The sequence below is a fragment of the Anolis carolinensis genome, chromosome 3, assembly GCF_035594765.1.
Source record: "Anolis carolinensis isolate JA03-04 chromosome 3, rAnoCar3.1.pri, whole genome shotgun sequence".
NCBI classification, from domain to species: domain Eukaryota; kingdom Metazoa; phylum Chordata; class Lepidosauria; order Squamata; family Dactyloidae; genus Anolis; species Anolis carolinensis.
This window is the reverse complement of record NC_085843.1, coordinates 266,873,899-266,896,281: the sequence shown is the minus strand read 5'-3', so window position 1 is coordinate 266,896,281 and position 22,383 is coordinate 266,873,899. Positions and strand designations below refer to the sequence as shown.

The 22,383-nt window shown below is 38.7% G+C and overlaps 1 protein-coding gene across 2 annotated transcripts in view; it reads left to right on the top strand.

Moving 5' to 3' along the window:
- Positions 1 to 22,383, top strand: part of zbbx (zinc finger B-box domain containing) — a 98,555-nt gene that overhangs the window by 29,085 nt on the left and 47,087 nt on the right. For both annotated transcript variants that reach the window (XM_008106076.3, XM_062976736.1), the window contains exons 3-12: positions 3,077 to 3,182; positions 3,629 to 3,742; positions 8,726 to 8,816; positions 10,593 to 10,641; positions 11,238 to 11,353; positions 13,839 to 13,934; positions 19,288 to 19,467; positions 19,894 to 20,074; positions 20,623 to 20,743; positions 21,233 to 21,369. In XM_008106076.3, the coding sequence (XP_008104283.1) occupies positions 3,115 to 3,182; positions 3,629 to 3,742; positions 8,726 to 8,816; positions 10,593 to 10,641; positions 11,238 to 11,353; positions 13,839 to 13,934; positions 19,288 to 19,467; positions 19,894 to 20,074; positions 20,623 to 20,743; positions 21,233 to 21,369 (1,153 nt within the window). In that variant the 5' untranslated portion in view covers positions 3,077 to 3,114. The remainder of the gene's footprint in view (positions 1 to 3,076; positions 3,183 to 3,628; positions 3,743 to 8,725; positions 8,817 to 10,592; positions 10,642 to 11,237; positions 11,354 to 13,838; positions 13,935 to 19,287; positions 19,468 to 19,893; positions 20,075 to 20,622; positions 20,744 to 21,232; positions 21,370 to 22,383) is intronic.

Below are 22,383 nucleotides of genomic sequence, written 5' to 3'. Positions count from 1 at the left end.
TATACTTATTTTTCTCTAGGTATTTTTGTCCCAGCCAAAGGAAATGTAATGCTGCTTGTTGATATGATGATTTTGAAAACAGCAGCTGTTAATTCTACCGTGAGAAAAAGAAGGGTATCTGAGGAGAGACTTGAACTAAATTTAAATCTCACTTTTTGTCTTGTGTAATCTATTCTTGAGATTCCATTAAGAGACACTAATCTAGTACTAATCTAGTCCTACACTACTCAGAATGTCTACCTTTTCGCTTATTCCTCAGAAGTGAGAATTGAGTGGTCCAGAATATCTCATTATTGGTTGTGTCACTTAGGATGCTAGGGGAACTCTTGTACTGCTTCAGCAAATATTCAATTTTAGCATGGCTTGTTCCTGAGTAAGATGCATTGTATTAGGCTACATGGGTGTGATTTTTTTTTGTACTTGCTTGGAAGACACTTCCTTTAATATATTGTGATGACTCATGGGCCATGTAGTCCCGTTCCTAGTACTATTGTGGCAGATGAAGAGGAAAACTTGGGTTTTCCACCGTTTCAGCCAGAATTGGAGCCCTTGCACCTGCAAGATGTTTGGCCACAAGAAGTCAGCCAAACAAGCCTTGAGCAGAAATCTCCCCCATTTTCTCACCGGGATTATTATAATCAAGATAGAGGCGCTAGGGAGGCGATTCGCAGAAGCGCCAGGATTGCTGCCAGACAATTAACTGATTAAGTCTGTTTCCCTTGGGAACTCTTAAGGAGTCATGCATCTGGACACTGGATGGGTTTCGTTTCTTGTTCCCCAGGGAAAGTGTTCCTTGGCGGGAAAGCAAGATCCTATATAGGTGTTTATCCGCAAAGAAATCCTTGCGGACTCAATTCGTCAGCTGGAGGAGTGAGATCGTGTGTAGACTTCGTACTCCAGTTTCCTGTTCCCCGGACCAAGTTTCCAGCCTTGCCTTGTCCCGCGTTTGCCCACGGATCAAGTTTCCAGCCTTGCCTTGTCCCGCGTTTGCCACGGATCTTGTTTACTCTTGTTGCCTTGTTTCAAGTCTTGTTCTAGCCAAGTATCAAGTTTGCTTTCCAGCCTGATTGTCAAGTTTCTATGGACCTAAGGACCTTGTCATTTCCCCACACTTTGCTTGGCAAAGTGTGTGTTTCGGTTATTGGATTATAACTTTGGACTCTAATATCACATATTGGACATTATTTCTCTGGACTATATTTGACCTTTCCTGAAAGGTCTACTTCTGAACTATTTTCCACACTTGTTTTTATTGACTTTATATATTTCCTAAATAAAGATATTAGTTAGATTCTGGTCTCTGCGCATGGTTATTGGTGCTCTGCAGCCTGGGTCCTGACATATATTGGGATTTCCATCTAAATAAATATGGATGAGATTATACCTAGTACGTAGTAGCCATAGAATATTATGTTACCTGGTTTTCAAATGTAGCCTCTGGTATAGTAATCTTCCATATATAAAAAACGATGTATATAAACACACACACTTCAGAAGAGAGAAAAATGTACAGGTCACATCAACACATTGTTAATAGTGTAACTATCATTACATAAATTTAATCATTCACACTTTTGGAAAATCAGTTTGCCACCCATCCAATGAGGTGCATACCTGGTGAAAGTCTTCTGTAATAACCACAAAGCTTTGATAAAAGGGAATGCCCCTGTTCTGAGTTGCTGTGCAGCAAGGAATTGAACAGACCCCTCTTCATTGTTAGTGGGAAGTTTTTATAGCCCAAGCAAAAACAGCAATTTTCCTAACCCTGCATGCCCTAGACTACAGAATATATAATAGCTGTTTCAGATAAATCCTGCTTGCTTTTCTGTACTGTTTAGCTTACATAGGCAACATGTTAGATGTTAAGAAACAGCAGGATGTCCCTGACAATAAAAAATGCCAGGTTACAGCATTCAAAGCTAATTGGCAACATCTCTAACAAAAGGCAGCAGTTAGCACATTGAGCTACATGTTTCCTAAATGCAAAATGGTATAGTTTAGGGCAGTGGTTCCCAAACTTATTTGGCCTACCACACCCTTTCCAGAAAAAATATTACTCAGCACCCCCTGGAAAGGGGGGCGTGGCTCCTGCCCAAGAGGGTGGGGCTGAGCCTCTCCCCTAGTCCAAGATGCAGGGCTGGGAGGGGGAGGGGGAGGTGGGTGGGGCCACAAATGGGTGGCCAGGACTGGGATGGGCGGAGTTACGAGCTCTGAGGCAGGGCTGAGCTTCTATCCCTGTCCTGCAGTGCCTGCCAGGACACAGGAGGCGGGGCTAGAGGAGAGGGCGGGGCCTCTTCCCAGGTGCCTGACAGGGCACTCTATATCCCGCCCCCGTGTTCTAACAAGCACCTCAGGGGAGGTATACAGAGGGTCAGCTCTGTCTCGCGCTCTTGGGAAGAGGCCCCGCTCCTGCCCCTAGCCCTGCCATTTAGTCCTAAAAGGCCTCTCAGGAGAGGTATGAGGCTTAGCCCTGTCTCAGGCTCTTGGAAGGAGGCCCCGCCCCCTTCCCTAGTTCCACCCTCTGTGTCCCAACATGCGCCTCAAGAGAAATATAGATTCTCAGCCCTGTCTCGGGCTCTTGGGAAGAAGCCACGCCCACTCCTCTAGCTCCGCCCCCTGTGTCCTAACAGGCGCTTCAGGTGCCCAGCCCTGTCTCCGGCACTTGGGAAGAGGCCCCGCTCCTCCTCTGGTCACGCCCCGTGTCCTAATAGGTGCCATCACCGCCCCCCTGGATCACTGTAGCGCCCACCAGGGGGCGGTAGCACCAACTTTGGGAATCACTGGTTTAGGGCTAAGCAGCAGGTCCAATGTAAGGATAGAGACTTAAGACTAACTTGCAACTTATGAAAATAATTCTGCTTTCAGAAATATTTTTCAAACATTGAAATATGGATATTAGTGACTATGTTGGGTTTGATGGTAGGGATGCTTCCTGCTGGCTTTATTTTTGTTCCCTTTGAATGAATATTTAGGCTATCATATTACATCATAGAATATTAGTATATTAGAGTGGCATGTTATGCTATTGCCTTTATTAACTCATAATCATTTCTCTCTCTCTCTTTCTCTCGTATAGTTTGAAAGATTGCTGTAACCTTTTCTTAATTTGCAATTATGAATGCCAATGATTTTGTCATACTCCCTGGTTCAAAAACTGGAGTGTCTGCAAAACTGAAAGCAAAGTAAGTTCATTTCCTCCTAAATGTGTCTCAAGTGATTTTATAATGTTTGTGTTTTAATACACTATTTTCAAATGCAACGTGAAGCTACAACCCTTAAACCACTCTGTATGAAATTAATTGTATTGAAAGAAATGTAAATATGTTTAGAATTGCAGTAGCACTAACACTGTGCTCAAACATTGTGATATCTCTTTCCTTTTATCTTCTTTGCTTGGAGTCTTAAAATTGCTATAAAATTCCTTAAGGTGTAGTAGTACAAACATACTTCTTTCTTGAAGTTGTGTACCAGTCGGGACTAACATCGTAAGTATAATCCCGTCCCTAACCATCAAAATATGAACTTACCTGTTTCTGTACCATGCTGATTGTATGTTATGCCTCCATTATATGGAAGGGGAAACATGTAAGATATCACTGATTTTTGTATTTGAATATTACCTTTTCAGAAGCATGCGAGAGCTGCAGTTGGAGAAGGTCCGCCTGGAGCTTGAAAATCAGGAGATGGAAAAGAAACTGCAGCAACTGCAATTAAACATGAGCAGAGAGAAACAAGAGAGAGAGTAGGTGGAATTTTGAACATTGAAACTAAGGGCATATCTACACTCACCATATACTCCAGTTTAAAGATAGCTTCAAATTGCTGTGGCTACAGAACGCACACTGCTAAAGCAGCCAATGGGTTTCCATGGCATAGTTGAGATTCAGACCCTTGTCTTCAGAGCTCTAGCCCAACACTCAGATCACTGCATCTTGCTGGCTCCCTCCAAAGTATATGCATATTTGAGTATCCCTTACCGGCGGGAAGGTAACGGAAGTGAAGTCTAAACACACATTTAAATTTAATGTAGCTGAAGGTAATTTTATGCACAGTACTTTAAATGATTTTGTGCATGAAACAAATTATATACAGTCAACCATCACAATGCAGAAGGTGTCACTATCTCAGCCACCAATGTGGACGATTTTGAATTCTGGAATTTTTAGGATTTTGCAATTTCAGATAAGGGATACTCAACCTATACTGTTACGGATTTGCTTTATTTGTATACTGTGGGGGCAATTTTATCAAGATTGCTGATCTCTGCAGTGTTTCATATCCAGGAAAAACTTTTTTTTCTAACCAGAACTTAATCTGGAAATCACTTTTTGAGGTGCTTGTGCTTCTTCGAACAGTACATTTCTACTGTGTGCAGAAATGCTTTTTTTGTCTCTATCTACAGCAGAGGTGGATAAAGTGCACATATGGACCCCAAGCTTTCTTCTAATTTTTACAACCTTTTATGAACTTTGAAAAGCTCTTCACACACACATAGGCTGTTTATCCACTCTACTGCCTAGTTTAACTAATGCTTCACCTTGGCCTAATACAGCCAGAGGAGAGAAACATGACAACTGAACTTCCAGTAATTAAAAATAAGTTTTTGAAAAAAACCAGAGTGGGTAGGAATATACAGTGGGCTCCAACATCTAGCAGTTGCCTACAACCAGATACTCAGTTTGCAAAAGAATTACCATTTTCTAATTATGTTGACTTTGTTAGAAGCAGTTCTTCATACACGTTATTTGACATTATGATTGAAAAAAACCCATATGTTTAAAAGCATTTCACTCATTTTGAACATGAAAATATGTTGCTGGAATATATCCCCCCCCCCCTCAATTGATTCCTAAACCTGTGCTTTATAGATTGTGTCAAAGGCTTTTTATTGCACAGATCATGAAAAACTATACATCACTTTAAAGGAGGTCACTGTCATGACAGAACATGGAGAAAGAGAACCGTTTCTAATTAGCAAGAAACTCAGACAAGGCTGCATTTTATCACCCTATTTATATGCAGGACATATTGTACAGAAAGCAGGATTAGATTCAGAGACATGAGAAGTTAAAATTGGGAGAAAGAAGATGAACAGTTTAAATGTGCAGATGCCACTAATATTACTAGCAGAAAATAGCAAGAATTTAGCATGACTATTGGTGAAATTTAATGAAGAAAGTGCAAAAGCAGGACTGCAGTTAAATGTTAAGAAGGCAAACATCACAAACCCATATGTTTTATGTAACTTTAAAGTGGATGATGAAGATGTCAAATATAATATAAATACATCAATCAGTCATGAATCAAAATAGATTGAAGCCAAGTACAGGCAGTCCCCAAGTTACAAGCATCCAACTTACAAATGCCTCACGGTTACAAACGGGGGTGAGACAACAGGAAGTGAGAGAAATCTACCCCTCAGAATGGAAATTGATTCCTGAAAGAGTCATCATGGGGAAAAGGTGTCTTAGCTGAATCTTTGTTTTCACAAGCCATTTTTTTCTCCAAAATTCAAGTATTACAGGAAGTGAGGTGAAATCTGAACAGGGGCATAGACTGCTAAACAAAGACTGCAAGGGTGTTAACCCTTTCCTATGCTATCCAAAGTGTGCGTGTGTGTACACACACACAAACACACAAACCTACCCATCTTGTTCGTAATTTGGGGACTGCCTCTAATCAGTAGAAGACTAAGGCTTTGAAAGACAGCGGGAAAGCAGTGAGATTATTTGCATGGGTATAAAGATATTTAATACCAAAATCAAAACTATCCATGCCATAGCACCCCATATACTCATGTATAAGTTAACTTCATATAGAAATCAAAGGCAGCTTTAAGGGCCAAAATTATGCATTTTTACTACGACCCACAGATTAATTCAGAGTAAAAGATAGGGACATGTAACAAATAAATCTTTTTCTGTTCTTTTAGCAAAGCATAAAGGGAACATACTTAGGAAGAGCTAAAGAGAAGAACAAGATCTGTTTAGGGTTGTGTGTTTTCCGTGCTGTATGGCCCTGTTCCAGAAGTATTCTCTCCATGGCCATACAACCAGGAAAACACACAACAAGCCTGTGATTCCAGCCATGAAAGCCTTTGACAACACATTGAAGATCTGTTTATTTGAGGGATTGCAAAGGGAAGGAACTACCTTGAGGATCTTAAAATGTGTACAGCTATACAAATATAGATAAAGACAGGAATTTAAAGGAGGGAAAAGAATGAGAATGGATCCTGGAAAAAAGTTCTAGAGCTGTTTTGGGAGGTTGAGGGCAGATCATTAGCTTTTCTGTATTAGTTTCTCTGCATAGAGACTGCAGTGGCAATTTTTCATAGTGGCAAACAAGTTTTTACTGGCCCAAAAAGCAGGAGGTGTGAGGAAGGAGAAATAGCTGTATTTCTTTATGAGTGGGGTGGTGGTGGTAATGGAATGGGACCTTCTTGCTTCTGCCTTTTCCTCACTGCCTTTGTTCTCGGCCCTATTCCAGTATTGTCCTGTGTATCAGTTGAACCAGGATTTTTGTGGGGTGTATTTTTTCTACTTATACATGAGTATATACAGTGTTTCTTTTTCTACGTAGTTGTTCCTTTAAAGTGCTGCCCTGAAATTGTTCTGTGGATACCATGGAATGGTGAAAAACAAACAGAATGAAGAGCAAATGACAGCCAAACTGTCACTAGAAACCAAATGACGAAACTTGTCTTTAATCATATCTTCAATAGATATCATTATATGATTATTGCTTTGTAAAATTGAAGACAATAGACAAAGAGAAAAATGTGGCCCCGCTTTAGATGGATTGGCTCAATAAAGGAAGTCACAGCCTTGAAACTTGCAAATCCAAGTAGGTCTGTGATGACTAGTTCCCTCATTCATAGAATTTCCATAACTCAAAGATAGCTTGATAGCAAATAACAATGAAGTTTCTAGTTTTTGTGCTAGTAAAATTGAAAATGTGTTTGACAAAAACACTCCCCTACTCCCAGATGTCTTCATTTTTTTCTAAGGGCTTCACATCTCTAACTACAACCTTTATTTCTTCTGTTGCGTTTCTGATATCAGAATTCAATTTCAAGTACCTTCTCACCCACTGAACTTCATTCTGCATTCTTTCATAGTACTTCATTGTTCGTGAGAAGGTTATTATCTTTTAATAGAATCTCAGTACCATATGAGTGCTAAGTGCATATGCATGCATTTACAAAAACACAAGAAAGTTGTAATTGCTCTGTATTTGATAGACTCCATTTATGAAGTCAGACTGTTTTGCAGACAAAGCACAACCTTGAATATCTGTAACTCTTCTGCCTTCCTTTTTAAGAGTTACGTTATTAACCTTTCTATATCTGTTTCTCTTTCCCTCATAATGTGAATAATAATGCAAACTTTCCTCCCTCAGAAGAGCTTTGTAAGGGGTTTAGTCATTAGTGTTCTGCTGCACTTAGCAAGATATATAGTTCTGTTTAAGTGTTAAGTGTTGCTAATTGTCTTGGATCATAGCCATTAATTTCTACATCCTTTTCTAAGAGCATTTAATGCTAGATTCCAGCTCTGAGAAGTGGTTAGGATCCCTTTGCCTGTTATTCTTTTTTAAATGATGCTTTTCAATTTCTAATCCATATAACTTGTTGTTTGCTTGCTGAGCAAAAAGTCCATGCTACTAGATGCAATTATGATTTCCTTGATTGCATTTTTCTCGGCATGTTGACCAAGCCTGCAGAGTTGGATCTCAGTTTTATGGATTCTGTAACCTCCTGCAGCCCAGTATCTTGAAGCTACACTTCCCATATGAAAAAATGGCAGAGGTATCAGAATGTTTCAAACTGGGTAGCCTGATATGAACTCTTCAAATGATTCTGTTGTTATTTTACCAAGTGACATAAACTGTACTTGGTGCTTTATATGTGTTGCAACACTTTCACTATAGGTTTTAGTATTGTTAGAGATAAGGTCCTCTTTTTTAATGAACCGAGCATATGCAGAATGTTGAGAGTAGCAGGTGATTGCAGGCTCTGCTCTAGACATATCAAAAGCATCCCTGTAGTGCTCATCTATGTTCACAATCACATGCATGAGATCAAGGCCCCATTCCTACTCCCTGCCATGCAGGAAAGCACAATCAAAGCACCCCAACAGATGGCTATCCAGCCTTTGCTTAAATGGATGAGTTTCCACCATACTCAGAGGCCGTGGGTTCCATTATTGAACAGTTCTTACAGTCAGAAAGTTCTTCCTAAAGTTCAGATAGAATCTCCTTTCCTGTAATTTGAACCTGCTGTTCCGTGTCCTAGTCTCCAGGACAAAAGAAAACAAGCCTGCCACTCCCTCTTCCTTATGACATCCTTTCAAATATTTAAACATAGTGATCATGTCTCCTTGCAACCTTGTCGTCTGCATTCTTCTCAGGCTTTTTTTAATAGGAAAAAAATCTCTTCAGTAGTGGAACTAAATCCGGTTCTTAGAATAACTTCAAATGAATGAATGGTTTCCTCACACCTTCATGTATGTCTTGGGAACTTACTGCCATGTCCTTTTGCTTTCAACTCAGTTTAGTTTGATACCAATCTAAAAGGTAAACATTCTATTTTTCACCTTCTCTGCTCTGTTCTTTCTATTTTAGCAAACTTATTTTTGGTATTGGCATGGCAAGAGAAAGTGGAGCTGTAAAATCTCAATTTGTACTGTAAATGTGCATAAAAATACTTTTTGGACCTTTTTTGTAGACAAGCAAATAGATATCATTGGAAGTCAGGTCAAGCCGGTGTGAGTTTACAACCACAGCTGTTGTCACAAAACAAAGAAAATGTTGGAAAGGTAAGAATGTCTTTAGAAATTCGATACGTGATGGCACTACCTTTCCATAGTGGTGGGATTGCATGCTCTGTGGGGCAAAAGGCCATATTGGTGGCAATGGTGCTGCTGATAGGGTCTCCTGTGTCAGGCATGTTTAGTCTGAGAAGGTAGGTTAAGCATTACAAAGAGCTGCTGGGCAGAAGTGAGGGGTGACACTGGCAGAGGATCTCTCAGACACAATAGCAGTGGCATCATAGCTAGCTAATTGTTACTACTGAACTGAAGGAGGTACAGCAAACCCCTTTAAAGATGAATTACTATGAAACAAGATAGTGCTAGAAGATGAAATTGCCTGGCCAGATGGCATTTAGCAAGCTACTGGGATACAGCAAAGAACAACTATGTATAGCACAATGACTAAATAACACAACTGGACTTAAGCCAAAAGAACATTCTGCTGATGGCAGTGGTGAAAGGAAAGTCTGACTCTGCACTGCACATAGAAACATGAAATATGAGAAGCATGAATCACAAGATGCTAGTTATATTAAAATAAGAAATTGAACATATATAAACATTTCAGTACTTGAGGCGACCAAACTAAAGTGGACAGGAATTGAATGTTTTGAGTTAAATCATTAAATTGTGTTTTATACTCAGGTAATGAAAATCTAAGAAGAAATGGAGTGGTATGAATAGTGGGAAGAGATGTAGCAAAAGCAGTCCAAAGATATGCAAAATCTGACCAAGCAATGTCAGTGAGGCTTCAGGGGAAACCCATTAATATAACCATAATCCAGTCTTTGTTCCATTGAAAGAAATTCAAAGGTTCTGTGCTGGAGTCCAGGAGGAAATTTATACACAGCAAAACAGGATTTCTGTTTAATCATAGGTACACGATTCCTTGCAAAAGTAGGAAACAATAGTTAAAGATTGTAGGGAAATTTGGCCTAAGATCAAGATGTGAAGGAGAGTGACTGATTGAATTTTGCGAGGCCAACTGTTTGTTCCTTGCAAACACATTCTTCAATCAACCAAAGAGGCAACTGTATGCATGGACATTGCTGGATGACAAATAGAAAAAATTAAACTATATAAGACTACATAATTGGAAGCAGAAGATAGAAGAACTCCATTCTCTGCAGAAACAAGACCTTGAACTGCTAAAATAAAATACAAAATCAGTAAATGCTAAAGGAGAACACTAAAGAATTTGAATAGAATATATAAAAAACAGATGTGTATTCTTAAGCTTAATTGAGTAGAAGAACTCTAGTCCCTATCAGACTCTAGACTGAAGCCAGGGGTTTACTAACCCTGTATAGTTGTCTATCTAGTTGTCTATCTAGTGCTAGATGTGTGGTTTTGTATATACTGGATGTATTTTGTACATATTTTTGATACATAGAAGTATTTCCAATGTTCAGCAGCCTCTCCGCGCACCGAGCAAGACACAGCCAGCACAGACTTTTCCTGTCAGGCACAGCAAACGGCCTGCACTGGCCGCATCTCCCCCAAGACCCACTGTGCGTTGCTGCCTAGAGAAACAGCTGTTTAATAATCCCTCCTTAGTATCCAACATTTTTACTTATCCAATGTTCTGCCGGCCTATTTATGTTGAATAAGCAAGACTCTATTGTATTTAATTTGTTTTTGCTTGGATAAGTACTTCAACTGTTATGCCTATTTTGAGGAGAAATAAAAAATCAGTATGGCTGAAAAATGTTCAGAAATAAACATAAGCATAATTCAGTGTTTTGATCAATCTAATTGAGATATCCCCTTTTAAAAATGCAGATTTCTTCAGGAAAAGTAAAATTGAGAGTCCTCAAAGAACAAATTCAAGGTAATGTGATCTTAGTTCTGGAAAACTAGTAATGGTCATATACATGAAAACAAGAACTGTTCTTTTAGGTTTTTGTTTTGGTAAATCTTTGAGTAACAATTTGGATTCCTGTTAAAATAATTAATTTGGGCCTTGACATATGAGAGCCAAAGAACTAAGAAGTATCCTGTGGAAAAATATTAATTGTAATAATATTATTGACAATGGACAATATATTTATAAAATAACAACCATAAGATAATTTTCACAACTTTAAATGGATCAAACTATACCATGTTAAAATATTCATTTTGTTTACAATTCTCTGTGGAGAAATTGCAAGCTGAGATCTTGGTCAACTAAGTTGGAGGCTTTTATTAATCAGAAATGAGATTCTATCTTCTTTCCAGTTTTATTTAATGTTCTGGCTAGAAATATAAACTATTAATTTTGCTTTTCCGAATTCACTTGTGGAACATGGTTGGTTTCAGTGTAATAACCATAGTAAACCATCGTAAACCTTTAAAGAACCTATTTTCTGTCATTCTCTACCAATGCCATGTACTATGTTCCTTGCAGTTTGACTTCCATTGCTTAGTTTCTGCTACATTTTCTAGTTCCAGAACCGGCTAAACAGACACCTGCACATAAATTGGTGAATGTTTCAACAACTGAAAAGCCTAGAGTTAAGGGAAAGGCATGTGGTCAATGTGAAATGAAGACTGCACTACTGGTAAGCAAGTAAGCAAGAAAACAAATAAAAAAGTCATATTTTGACTCTGGACTGAAAGAAGTAGGGTTGATTGAGAGAAAAGATACAAAAAGCTCATCTTTATGTCTTAAGTGTCAGAATTTGTGTTCGAAATATTTGTGAAAGCCACCTCAGTATTGCTGTCATAGTAACAAGTCTTGAACTAAATTATCTAACTATTTTAGAATATCTAAGATATGAACAATTGCTGCAATTCAAAATACGTCTAAAATAGTGAGAGAAGTTGCTGCTCCAGTTTATCTGCTTTTAATTAGATTAGATGACAGTGCAGACTCATATAATCCAGTTCAAAGCAAATAATGTGGATTATTTGCTTTGATAATCTGGATTTTATGGCAGTGTAGAAGGGACCAAAGTTTTCCCCAAGTTACCCTTGGCTCAGCTGCTCTTATTTTACATCATTGATGTTAGCAAGATCTGTGTGCCATACAACTGATTGGATGGGGAGAGATGACTGCTGCAACCAAAGATCATACAGTTTGAGTTTCTCCTGCCTGAAATGTTTGGAACCAGGATTATTTTGGATTTTTCTGGGTTTTGGAATACCTATATTTACATGTATTTTTTTAAAAAAATCCCTGGTTTCAACTGCCATCTTATGCTGCACTTACCTGCCCACAGTATCACATGTCCCTAAGAGTCATAATTCACTTTCCTCACAGCCATTCACCTTCCCATATGCTGGGGTGAAGGACTTGTCTACTGGAAAATAGAAAAAGAAACTAAGAGGTATTTGTGAGAACAGGTCTCTTTCCCACTTAAACTACATCCGGCCTGTGATGCTGACATTGGCAGTGGTACCACCATCACTGGTACCCATGGCATCCTCGCTGGTGCCAGTGCTGGTATCATTCCTATTCTCCCTCTTTCCATTCCACATACACATATAATTCATGACTTTGTGTCCATGGGTATTGCTAGGAGTATCACTGGTGAGGAGGTGGAAGTGATGGTGGTGAAGCAGAAGAAGCCCCAGCAGGAAATTAAACTGGAAAGCAAAGTGCCTGGTTTTGTACTGCAATTGTTGCCATCAGCATCACCTCAGCAGGGCACTGTAGTTGTGGGTGTGAGGTGAGTGGTTGTGGGTGTGATGCACTGTCATGGTGACTTCTTAGCACCACTGCCGCCAATTATACCAAGAAGGGAATGGAGGCAAAGGATGGGACTGTGGCCTCTGCAAGAACAAGGAGAGGTAAGATCATCCCTCCCTCCATCCCTTTCTTCTTCCTTCCCTGTGACATAAGCAGGAGAAAGAAAGGCAGAAGCGGGCAACTGACAACAAAACGTTTCAGAATTTGGAATACCTCTGATTAGAGAGGATGTTCAGCTGCTTACACCAAGGCCATTGGTATTGTAATTGAACATTTAACAATCTTCCAGTCTTTTACTAAAACCCAGCACAAATTATTTGTTCTCAGTTTTATCAAATGAGTTGTAAAATATGTAGGCAAATCCTGTTGAGTACCTACACTAACACATTTATGTTAGTGTAAGATGTAGTATATTGACAGCAGGAGTAAAAAAGTCATGGCCACAATATAAGGAAGTTTAATTCATTAGGAGGAGATGCTATCTCTGTGGAGTCTCTTCCACTAATGCTTTCCTTGGTGGAGGTGTGGTTTTCTCAAGTAGTTGGAAAGACTGGTTTGCAAACCCACCTCTTCTGTAACCAAATCACATTGCTTAGAGCAGTGGTTCTCAACCTGTGGGTCCCCAGATGTCTTGGCCTTCAACTCCCAGAATTCCTAACAGATGGTAAATTGGCTGGTATTTCTGGGAGGCCAGCATACCTGGGGACCCACAGGTTGAGAACCCCTGGCTTAGAGAATCCAGTCTTAGTCTCTCTCAGAATAGATTACTGAAACTTAAAGTATAGTCATGCCTCACTTAGGTCTCGCTGATTGTATTCTGAGCAAGATTTCTGAATCTGATCCATTGATTGCAAAAATTAACTCAGTGAAGCAGGCTATTCACCCTTAGTTTTTAAATTAAATAATAGAAACATAAGAGTTGCTATGCATGAATTCAAACAAAGCACTCCTGGCAGATGGCCACCCAGCTTCTTTCAAAACCTGCAGAGAAGGAGGCATCCTGTTCCACTGGCAAAGAGATCTTGCCCTTTGGAAATTCTTTCTAATATTTAGGTGGAATGTCTTTTCCTGTAGTTTGAATTCATTCCTCTGTGTTTCTTTGGACTTAGTCTCTGAAACTGTGTCTTCATCTGTTTAAAATTCAAACTGGCATTGCCACAAACTTTCTACAGGCAGACGGAAGCAATGCTTTTCTTAATAGAAATGAGAATGTAATTTGTTTTCTTCCATTTTGGGGTCAGAGAATGATAAGCAATCCTATACACATTTTCCCATTTAATTCAATAGTGCTGACCTCTTCAAAGACGTGTGGCCTTGCTCTGTTGCTTTTATGTCCTTAATTTCTTTTTCTCTAGGTGTGTTTGGAGTGTGGAGAAAACTACTGTCCTGCCTGCTTTGCCAGGGTACACCAGAAGGGGGCACTGAAGCTCCACAGAACAACACCTTTAAAGGTATGCTGTCTTTTTTCCCCAGGTCCTGTTCTTATAATTGTGAAACATTTCCCTCTCAAGAACATTAAGCAATTCTAGCAGCTCTCTTTACTGCCATATGTAGAATGTTTTGTTAGGATGGGATCATGTTCTGCATTTTATTCCTACTGAAGTTATTTATATAGAAACAATCAGAGCACAGCAGAGAAACCAGAGGAGAAACTGGGAACAAAAGTCCAGATTTGCATTTTAAAGCTCCCATCCTTATTCAGCTAATGCAAATAATTATCATTGCTTGCAAATGCTTGAGATGACTATATTTTTGTTTGCTTTTGCTGTATGGTTGCAGTTCTTGGGGAGCAGTCTTGTCATCTGAGGATTTTGTCACAGAGTGGCATAGCAGAACAGCAGACATATATTACACATAGTAATTTTTTCACTGTGCTAAATGGATAAACACGGGAAGGTAACGGCGCTCCATGCAGTCATGCCGGCCACATGACCTGGAGATGTCTATGGACAACGCCGGCTCTTCGACTTAGAAATGGAGATGAGCACCAACTCCCAGAGTTGGTCACGACTCAGGGGAAACCTTTACCTTTTTACTAAATGGATAAAGATTTAATTGAGTTTCTGGACTCCATGTGTTCAGCTAAACCATTTATGGATAGGAATTGTGCCATTCTCCTTACTGTTGAATTCTAATTCCAATCAACCTTAGCCATGAAATACTGGAAGCTCAAAAAACATCTAGGGGGTTGAACAATTTCCATGCCTAGCTTAGGCTGCCTTGCTATTAGCATGCTTTATTATACCTGGATCTGTTAGAATACTATTCAGATCCTTTATGAGATTGATCATCTAGACCAGTGGTTCTCAACCTGTGGGTCCCCAGGTATTTTGGCCTACAATTCCCAGAAATCTCAGCCAGTTTACCAGCTGTTATGATTTCTGGGAGTTGAAGGCCAAAACATTTGGGCACCCACAGGTTGAGAACCACTGATCTAGACAAGACATCAGTATATTTGGTAGTGTGGAGATTTTGTGGCCTCCCTTTTGTGCCTATTTTTATTTATTTATTTATTTACAGTATTTATAATCAGCCCTTCTTACCCCAACGGGGACTCAGGATGGATCACAGAACATACATCTGTGGCAAACATTCAATGCCATTTATAAACAGACAAGACAGAAAATGGAACATAGATAGAGGTATATAGGCTTTTCCCATCTTTGGCTACATGGAAGCTTGTGCTCGGTTCTGGCCATTGGGGGGGTGGGGAGTGCTGTCACTCCATCTCTGCTGTCACTCCATCTCTGCTCTTTGTTCGTAACTTACTCCTTTTGATCAAATCACCGGTATTTTCTTATGGATGCCTTAATATCTCCCTGCTTTTAAGTGGTCCCTATTTATCTACTCACATTTTGCTTTCAATCTACTAGGCGAGTGGAAGCATATCACATTAATTTATATGCAGTGTTTTCTTTGATATAGTGAAGAATGACCTTAGAAGAAAATTGGATAAATTTATAGGTAGGGAATCTGTCACCATCTTTTAGATGCAATAGCGATATGCTTTTGAAAAGGCATGCCACTGAATAGCCTTTGCTGAGTAGCAACAGGAGAGACATTGTGCAAAGCAGCATGCTGGATTCAAATTGGGTTTTGGTTCTGATCTCTCTATACTGCTGTGATGTCCTTAATTGGCAGAAAAACTCATAATGTCAGTCCATCAAACATGTCTCAAATCTGTCATAGGCATTGCTAGACTACATGTGAATACTGCAGGAGACTGTTATGATGTGTCATTGAGTAAAATGTTATATTAAGTATGCATTAAACCTGAAAGCCTGCAGAGACAATAGTTAGCAATAGTTAGTTCCAACTGGAGTAGGCCTATTCTGTCAAATGTTGAATGGTGAGTCACACATAGATAAATATAATGGATTTAATGAGTCTACTCAAGTCAACACTGAAAGAGAATTTAGACCAATGTATGTAACTTAGGATGATAAAAGATAGGCTAATGGTAGGAAAGGCTTTAAGATAAAAGCATATCATTATCTGAACTATAGCTAAAATTATAGGAAACTATGGTGTGTGTTATTTAGTGAAAAATTGGAAATCAAAATGCAAAGGTCCCATAATGTAAAGGTTTTAATGTAGTGATGATCAAAGTTATTTAATATCTGTCTGCATTGAAAATTTGCATTTCCTTAAGGCAGTGAACATTTTTTGTGTGTGAAAGGAGATTGGGATCCTTGTTAAGTAGAAGATGGCAACATTCAAGGGTAGGACAAGAAAGAAATACAGAAAATAAGCCCCAAGTTGGGTTCAGAAATAGTCATGGTTAGAATGGATGTCGAAACACAGGCGCCTTAAAGAGCCACACACACAATACTTAGTTTAACAAAAGGTTTATTGCAACTCAAAAACTGGCTCAGAGACACTTGACTGCAGTGTCTCTGACCAAAACTCAAAGTTCTAGCCCAAACCGGGCTCAAAAAGCAGAATGGAAATTAATCCGGGTTAAACAGATGGATAACCCGGATTAAAACGCAGTCAATGAAACTGGAAGCAAACAGCGCTGTAACAGGCTTTGTTGAAGACAGCGCTGCACAAAGGGAGTAACCAAAACCAGTCAAAGTTCCAAAAAGCCATTGAAGAGGGTCCAAACCAGCGTCGCCTCCAAAGTGTTTACACAAGCCGCAGTCGAGTCAATCCAAAAGCCAGGAAAAGGGGAAATCCGCACTCACAATAAGCCAATCCAGGAGTAGTTTCTGAAGTGGTTAGACAAAGCCAAAGTCGAGTCAATCCAAAAGCCAGGAAGGGAGAAAGCTGCATCCACAATAAGCCAATCCAAACGTCATTACCCAGGTCGCCAGAGCCGAAGTCGCCAGGCAAAAGTCCAGGAAGGGAGAAGACACACTTACGAGAAGCCAATCCGAGTTGAAGAATCACAGGAACCAGGAACGCCAAGCTGTAGAGCACAGACCCAAAACCCAACAGAAAATAGGCAGCGACAAACCTACGCAATAACAACACTTTGCCTTCTGCAAAGAATCCCCATTTTGGACCCTACTTTTAACTTACACATCATTATCCGAAGATGAGCTGGCCTCCACCCCACAGCTGTTCCTGTTGTCACACGTGAACTCCGGTTACCATTCCCCCAACTCCTCTATCTCCTATAAAAACTTAGGTTTCCCCATGACCCAGATGTATCACCAGTTTGCTAATCCTCCTGTCCTGAAAACCCCACAAACATATCACTAGAAGTTGGCTCTGCACACATATCCCTTATTTCTTGTACCTTAGTCCAGTCCAATGTGCCCTTCTCATTCTCATCACTCCCAGACCCATCATCCCCAGAGAAACCCAAAAATGACTCATCCTCTGTGGGAGCACTAAGTATATCCCGGAGCTTCTTCCTCTCCTGTTCCTCATCAGATTCCTGCTCCCGAGTAACCCTCTTAGTGCCTCTATTCACATCCAGTCCATCTCCTTCCTCACTCATTGACTCCTCGCCACTTGAAAACCCTTCAAACGTGTCTTCATCAGAAGGTGCCATAAGTATATCCCAGATCCGTTTCCTTTGTTGTTCTTCATCTGACACCTGCTCATGATTAACCCTTTTCCTCCTACTGGTACTCCTACTACCGTTTGTAACATTGCCTGCTGACTCAACTACAACAATGGAACTATTCATTTCAGTAAATATTATAAAAGTGTGATTAAGTCCAAACCATTTTCCAAAAGTAAAAATAAAATATTAAGATGAGACAGATAATCATGAAGGTTGGAAATAAATTTGGAAACTTTTTTTTTTGCTTTTAAATTTGTTAAACCTCTCTCTATCCCTCCCCCCTTCCAAATGATAATTGTTTCTTTTTAGTGATGTCATGGTGTGATCTGATTGAAGGCATTAAATTGTTGCTCCATCCTCCTTCCTAGAAATACCTACCGTATTTGTATTCAATGCTTATTTCAGAGTCATATTGGTCATTTCTTGATACTATTGTTTCAGATATTTTCACGTTTTTGGAACATAAATGAATGAACATATCCGTGAGGGCTAGCTGCTTGGCCTAAAACCGATTCCTGTACTCTATTTTCTATTTATTGCTAGAATCAAATCCTCAAAAACTAGCTAAGGATACTTTGATGCCTGTTGCGAAGAATGAGAACAGATGTACAAAGATAGAGAGCCAGAATCTAAAAGGCAATGGAGTAGAGAATGTCAGATGCTGAGCATCCCAAGCAATGCAATGCAAAGCAATTAGACTGCCTCTTTATAACATAAAAGAGTATTCACTAATTCCTGCAGAAGGGTTAGTGGATTTACATAGTGTGTTACTTAGGCTGTTGATTCTGCTGGAGCATCTGTTTGGAGTAGTGCTCTCCAAAGCATAGAAGAGCAATTACTAGTGGTTCAGGTACATCATCTGCCTCATGGATATGCAATAAAAGTCTCTCTCTCTCTTTTTTAAGTGCTGCATCAAAGAAACTGCATGTAGAATTGCTTCAGATATTCTCTAGATCATTTATTTATGTGTGTGTGTAAGTGTAGAAAGTAGCAAATATTGTGAAAAGATACTGAGCAGTGTTTTGTATAAAGATATACCTTGAGAAATCCTGTTTGTGTCATTGATTTGACCCATATTTTGCTTCTTTAAGCCATAGTCTGCAGATTGGGGATGTTCTGTGTGGTCATACTCTTTCACTTGTGCTCTGAGATGCTGTTAGTTACTTTCTGGTTCAGTCAGAACATGACATTTTAGTCATGACATTTGATCTGGCACACTACAATGGGTTTGCCCTCCAGATCAGCACAGAAAATCCCTCTTTGAAACTGGTTTCTCCATGCTAGTTTGAAGAATGCAAACAATAAAATAACTGTAGTCCCACATATAAGAAAACCAGGAATTAAGTACTTGAGTCTTAATGCCTGAGAGGAGGAAAAAGTGAGGTGAAGAGTCAACTGTGATTGGGTAGATTGAAAATATAGCATGTGAATATATACTGAATAGAAGTCAAGTACACACAGTCCTCAAGTAACGAACAAGATAGGTTCTGTAGGTTTGTTCTTAAATTGGATTTTTATGTATGCCGAAACAGGTACAATGTAATTCCAGCTAAATATATTTATATAAGCTTTGGAAAGCACAAGGAATGGTTAACACCCCTGTGGTGTTTGTTTTGCTATTTGTGCCCCTGTTCAGAAGATTTCACCTCACTTTATATTCCTGTGAGAATTTGTTTTTGAAAAACTTGGCTGCCATAGAAAATCCAGAAAATGCATTGATATCCACCTTTATTTCTGTGTTCTTTGTTTTGTTTATAATTCATTATGTGGGTTCTTTTTGTCCATAGACAAAGACACATGTCTCAGTTGGGAAACTTGAAGCTGCACAGAACTTCCTGAAAACAATCCATGATGAGCACTCTAATGGCTGGATAAATAATGAGCAAAATAAAGAAACCAGTGAAATGCTAGAAGATACGTTAGACCTTCCTTCACCCTTACAAAAAGTGCCAACATTTAATATTGAGGTAATTTGAGACATCTGTTATGAGAGATGTTGAGCACTAGAAACCTTCTGTCATATACACTGCCAAAACTGGCCTCATAATTCATTTCGTAATCCAGCTAAGGTTAAATGTATATAATTTTTAGGAATAGGGCAAAAAAAGAATGTATCCTATATCTGAAGATACACATCTGGATGAAGTGTATTGTTTTTAATGTTTTTAAGAGTTTTGTTTTAATATTTACTATTTTAAAAGTAGTGTTTTGATTGCAAATCTGGTTTAATGCTTTTTCAACCTTAATACTCCCGATTGCTTTATTATTTTGTTTTTAATTTATATTGTAAACTCCATTAGAGATAGTGAGTTATAAATTACATATAAATCCAAATATATAAAGAGAAAATTGATATGTCATTGAATTAAAATTAATTTTTGAATTGAATTCAGGAAGCTTCTAGAGTACCTTCTTCTGAGATCAGGTGTGACAGCCAGAGTGGTGGGTCTTTATTTCATGGTACTTACGATGAGGAAGAATCAGCAAAGTCTTTTCAGGAAGCTCTAAATCAGTGGAGAAATGGAAATTGTTCTCAAAAATCTAAGGAAGAACGTTCCTGTCAAGTTGGTTCAGGTATGGCTTACTAATTGCTACTTAATAATTGAATAGAAAGATGAATCTGCTTTATTAAGATACACATTCAAATGGTCAGTAGGAGAAAATGAGATAGTGTTTCAGTTGTAAATGTTTGCAGCCACCCATATGTTATATAGATTATTATTTTATGTCCCAAATGTCTTGAAACAGATATATCTGTTGTGGTGCATGAAAGTAGTGACGATATTACTCTCTTTTGCTGTTTTGGTAGAGATACAGGGAGCTAACATACCTTATCAGTATGTAGCTTCTTTCCACAAATGTAGTATTGTGTTCATAAGAGTTACATTTTATGTCAGTAAATATTACTATTCTAAATTACTTTCTTAGTGATTGTTTTATGCCATTTTTTTTCTCATTGCAAAAATGTTGCATTTGATATAGTGAGATAGAGTCTTTGGAAGTTTATACCAATACAGCTTGTTAGTCTTTATGGTGCCACAAGACTTTCTGCTGTTTCATTGCTTCTGCTGCTAGAGTCATAGTTATTTGAATGGCAGTTAATTTTTTTCTTTGTGTTATAGAAAATTCAGGTACTTGTCAGGTGCAGACAAGTCCCCCACTTGTGAAAAAACCTATTGAAATTGAATTCAAAGAAGATAGTTTGAAATATATGGAAAGATTATTGATTAAGAAGCACAGAAGGTATTCATTGGATTTCTGAAATACATGAGGGAACTGTATTTTCTAATTTAATTGCCTATTTAAGATAGTATTTTCATAGTAGCTATGCAATAATGTTTGAAAGCACAGTACTCTTTTCCAGTATTACTGATGTAAAACGCTTATTACAAATGACATGATAGATGTCATGAAATCTTGTGGCATTATGTTGCCAGTATAATGTGATGAAGAACTTTAATATAACTAGCTAGCAAGCAATGCAGTGGATTCCAATTTGTGTGTTAAGTAGAAGAAAATTATTTGAATGCATTTTTGTTGTTGTTGGGAAGAGCTATGGGTTTCTTTCATTGTAATGTAGTTCAGTACATTCTGACTGAAACCCAGTAAGAAAAGAAACACATTTTGAAAATAACTGAATACTGAATAGCTGGAATATTGCCGGTAAAGACAAAATTGCTAACAAAGTATAAGAAGTCTACAGTACTTAGAACTTCCTTTTTGCTTTCCTAGAACTCCAGTTGATAAATTACCAGATAGCATTATAGCAGATGAACTGAAACTTGAAAAAACTTTGCCAAATGAAACTCCTAATAGTTGGGTTGGAGAAGATAATGAAGATGATGAAATAGCAAGTGCACATTTTGCAGGTTGGGAAACCTCCTTGGTACATTATAGAGCATGTAATATTTTTCAGTAGGCAAGCATTTAAAGAATTCAATTTGTTAATTGGCCTTTTGGAAGCATAAAAATTAGGGCTCACTGATCTAAACACTCCTGGGCAGTTTGTAAAACAAGAGTAATCAGTACAATACAAACATTTGCAGTGGTACAGAAATCAAGAATGTGGGGTTCAGCAATCATCCAGCTGTTTTATCCTTTGTCTAGACAAGAAAAGACAACCAAACATTTCTCTGAGCCTACTTTGACTAACCAAAAATGACTGTATCAACTTGTCATGAGAGATGCAGTATGTAGAAAATAACACTGGAGATCTATTGACACCAGCTTCGTGTTCTGTTTACAAACCAGTTCCTCGCAGGAATAGAGGGAAGAAGTGGAGTTTTATCTCACTTCGAATTCTGAATAAAAGAGAAAACAGAATAAAAATAGAAGATCCAGAAGGAAATGTCTTCTGGATCTTCTATTATCACAAATCCCTGCAAGTTGAAAGAAGATTCTGCTTCTCCCGCTCCCTGCTGGTTGGGATCATGACTTATTTGCACCCATGCTTGATTAAGGAAAGATACAGCAGGAGAGTGCATGTGTCTTTCATTACAAGTAAAAGTCTGAAGTTGCCATCTCATCTCACAAAGACACTGGCCTCTAGAGAACCAGGAATTCATATCATGGACACCTAATTTTGATAACACTGAGGCATTGTTCAGGGAACAGATGGTAATAGATGGGGACAGGGGCAACCTTTGGCTATGTATAGTTTGGTTGGATTGTAAATACCAGCCATCTTAATCAACACACTTGATGATTAGGGATCATTGGACTTGCAGTAAACTAAATATAAAGGATATTCACAATTTTTATTGTCCTCACCAAACAAAAGTGTCTTGACATGAAAGGACACTCCTTGGAAAAAGCATGTCACAACCATGACATTATTTGCATTTTATGACTTCTTTGTAAAAGTTTTGAAATGGTTATGTGAA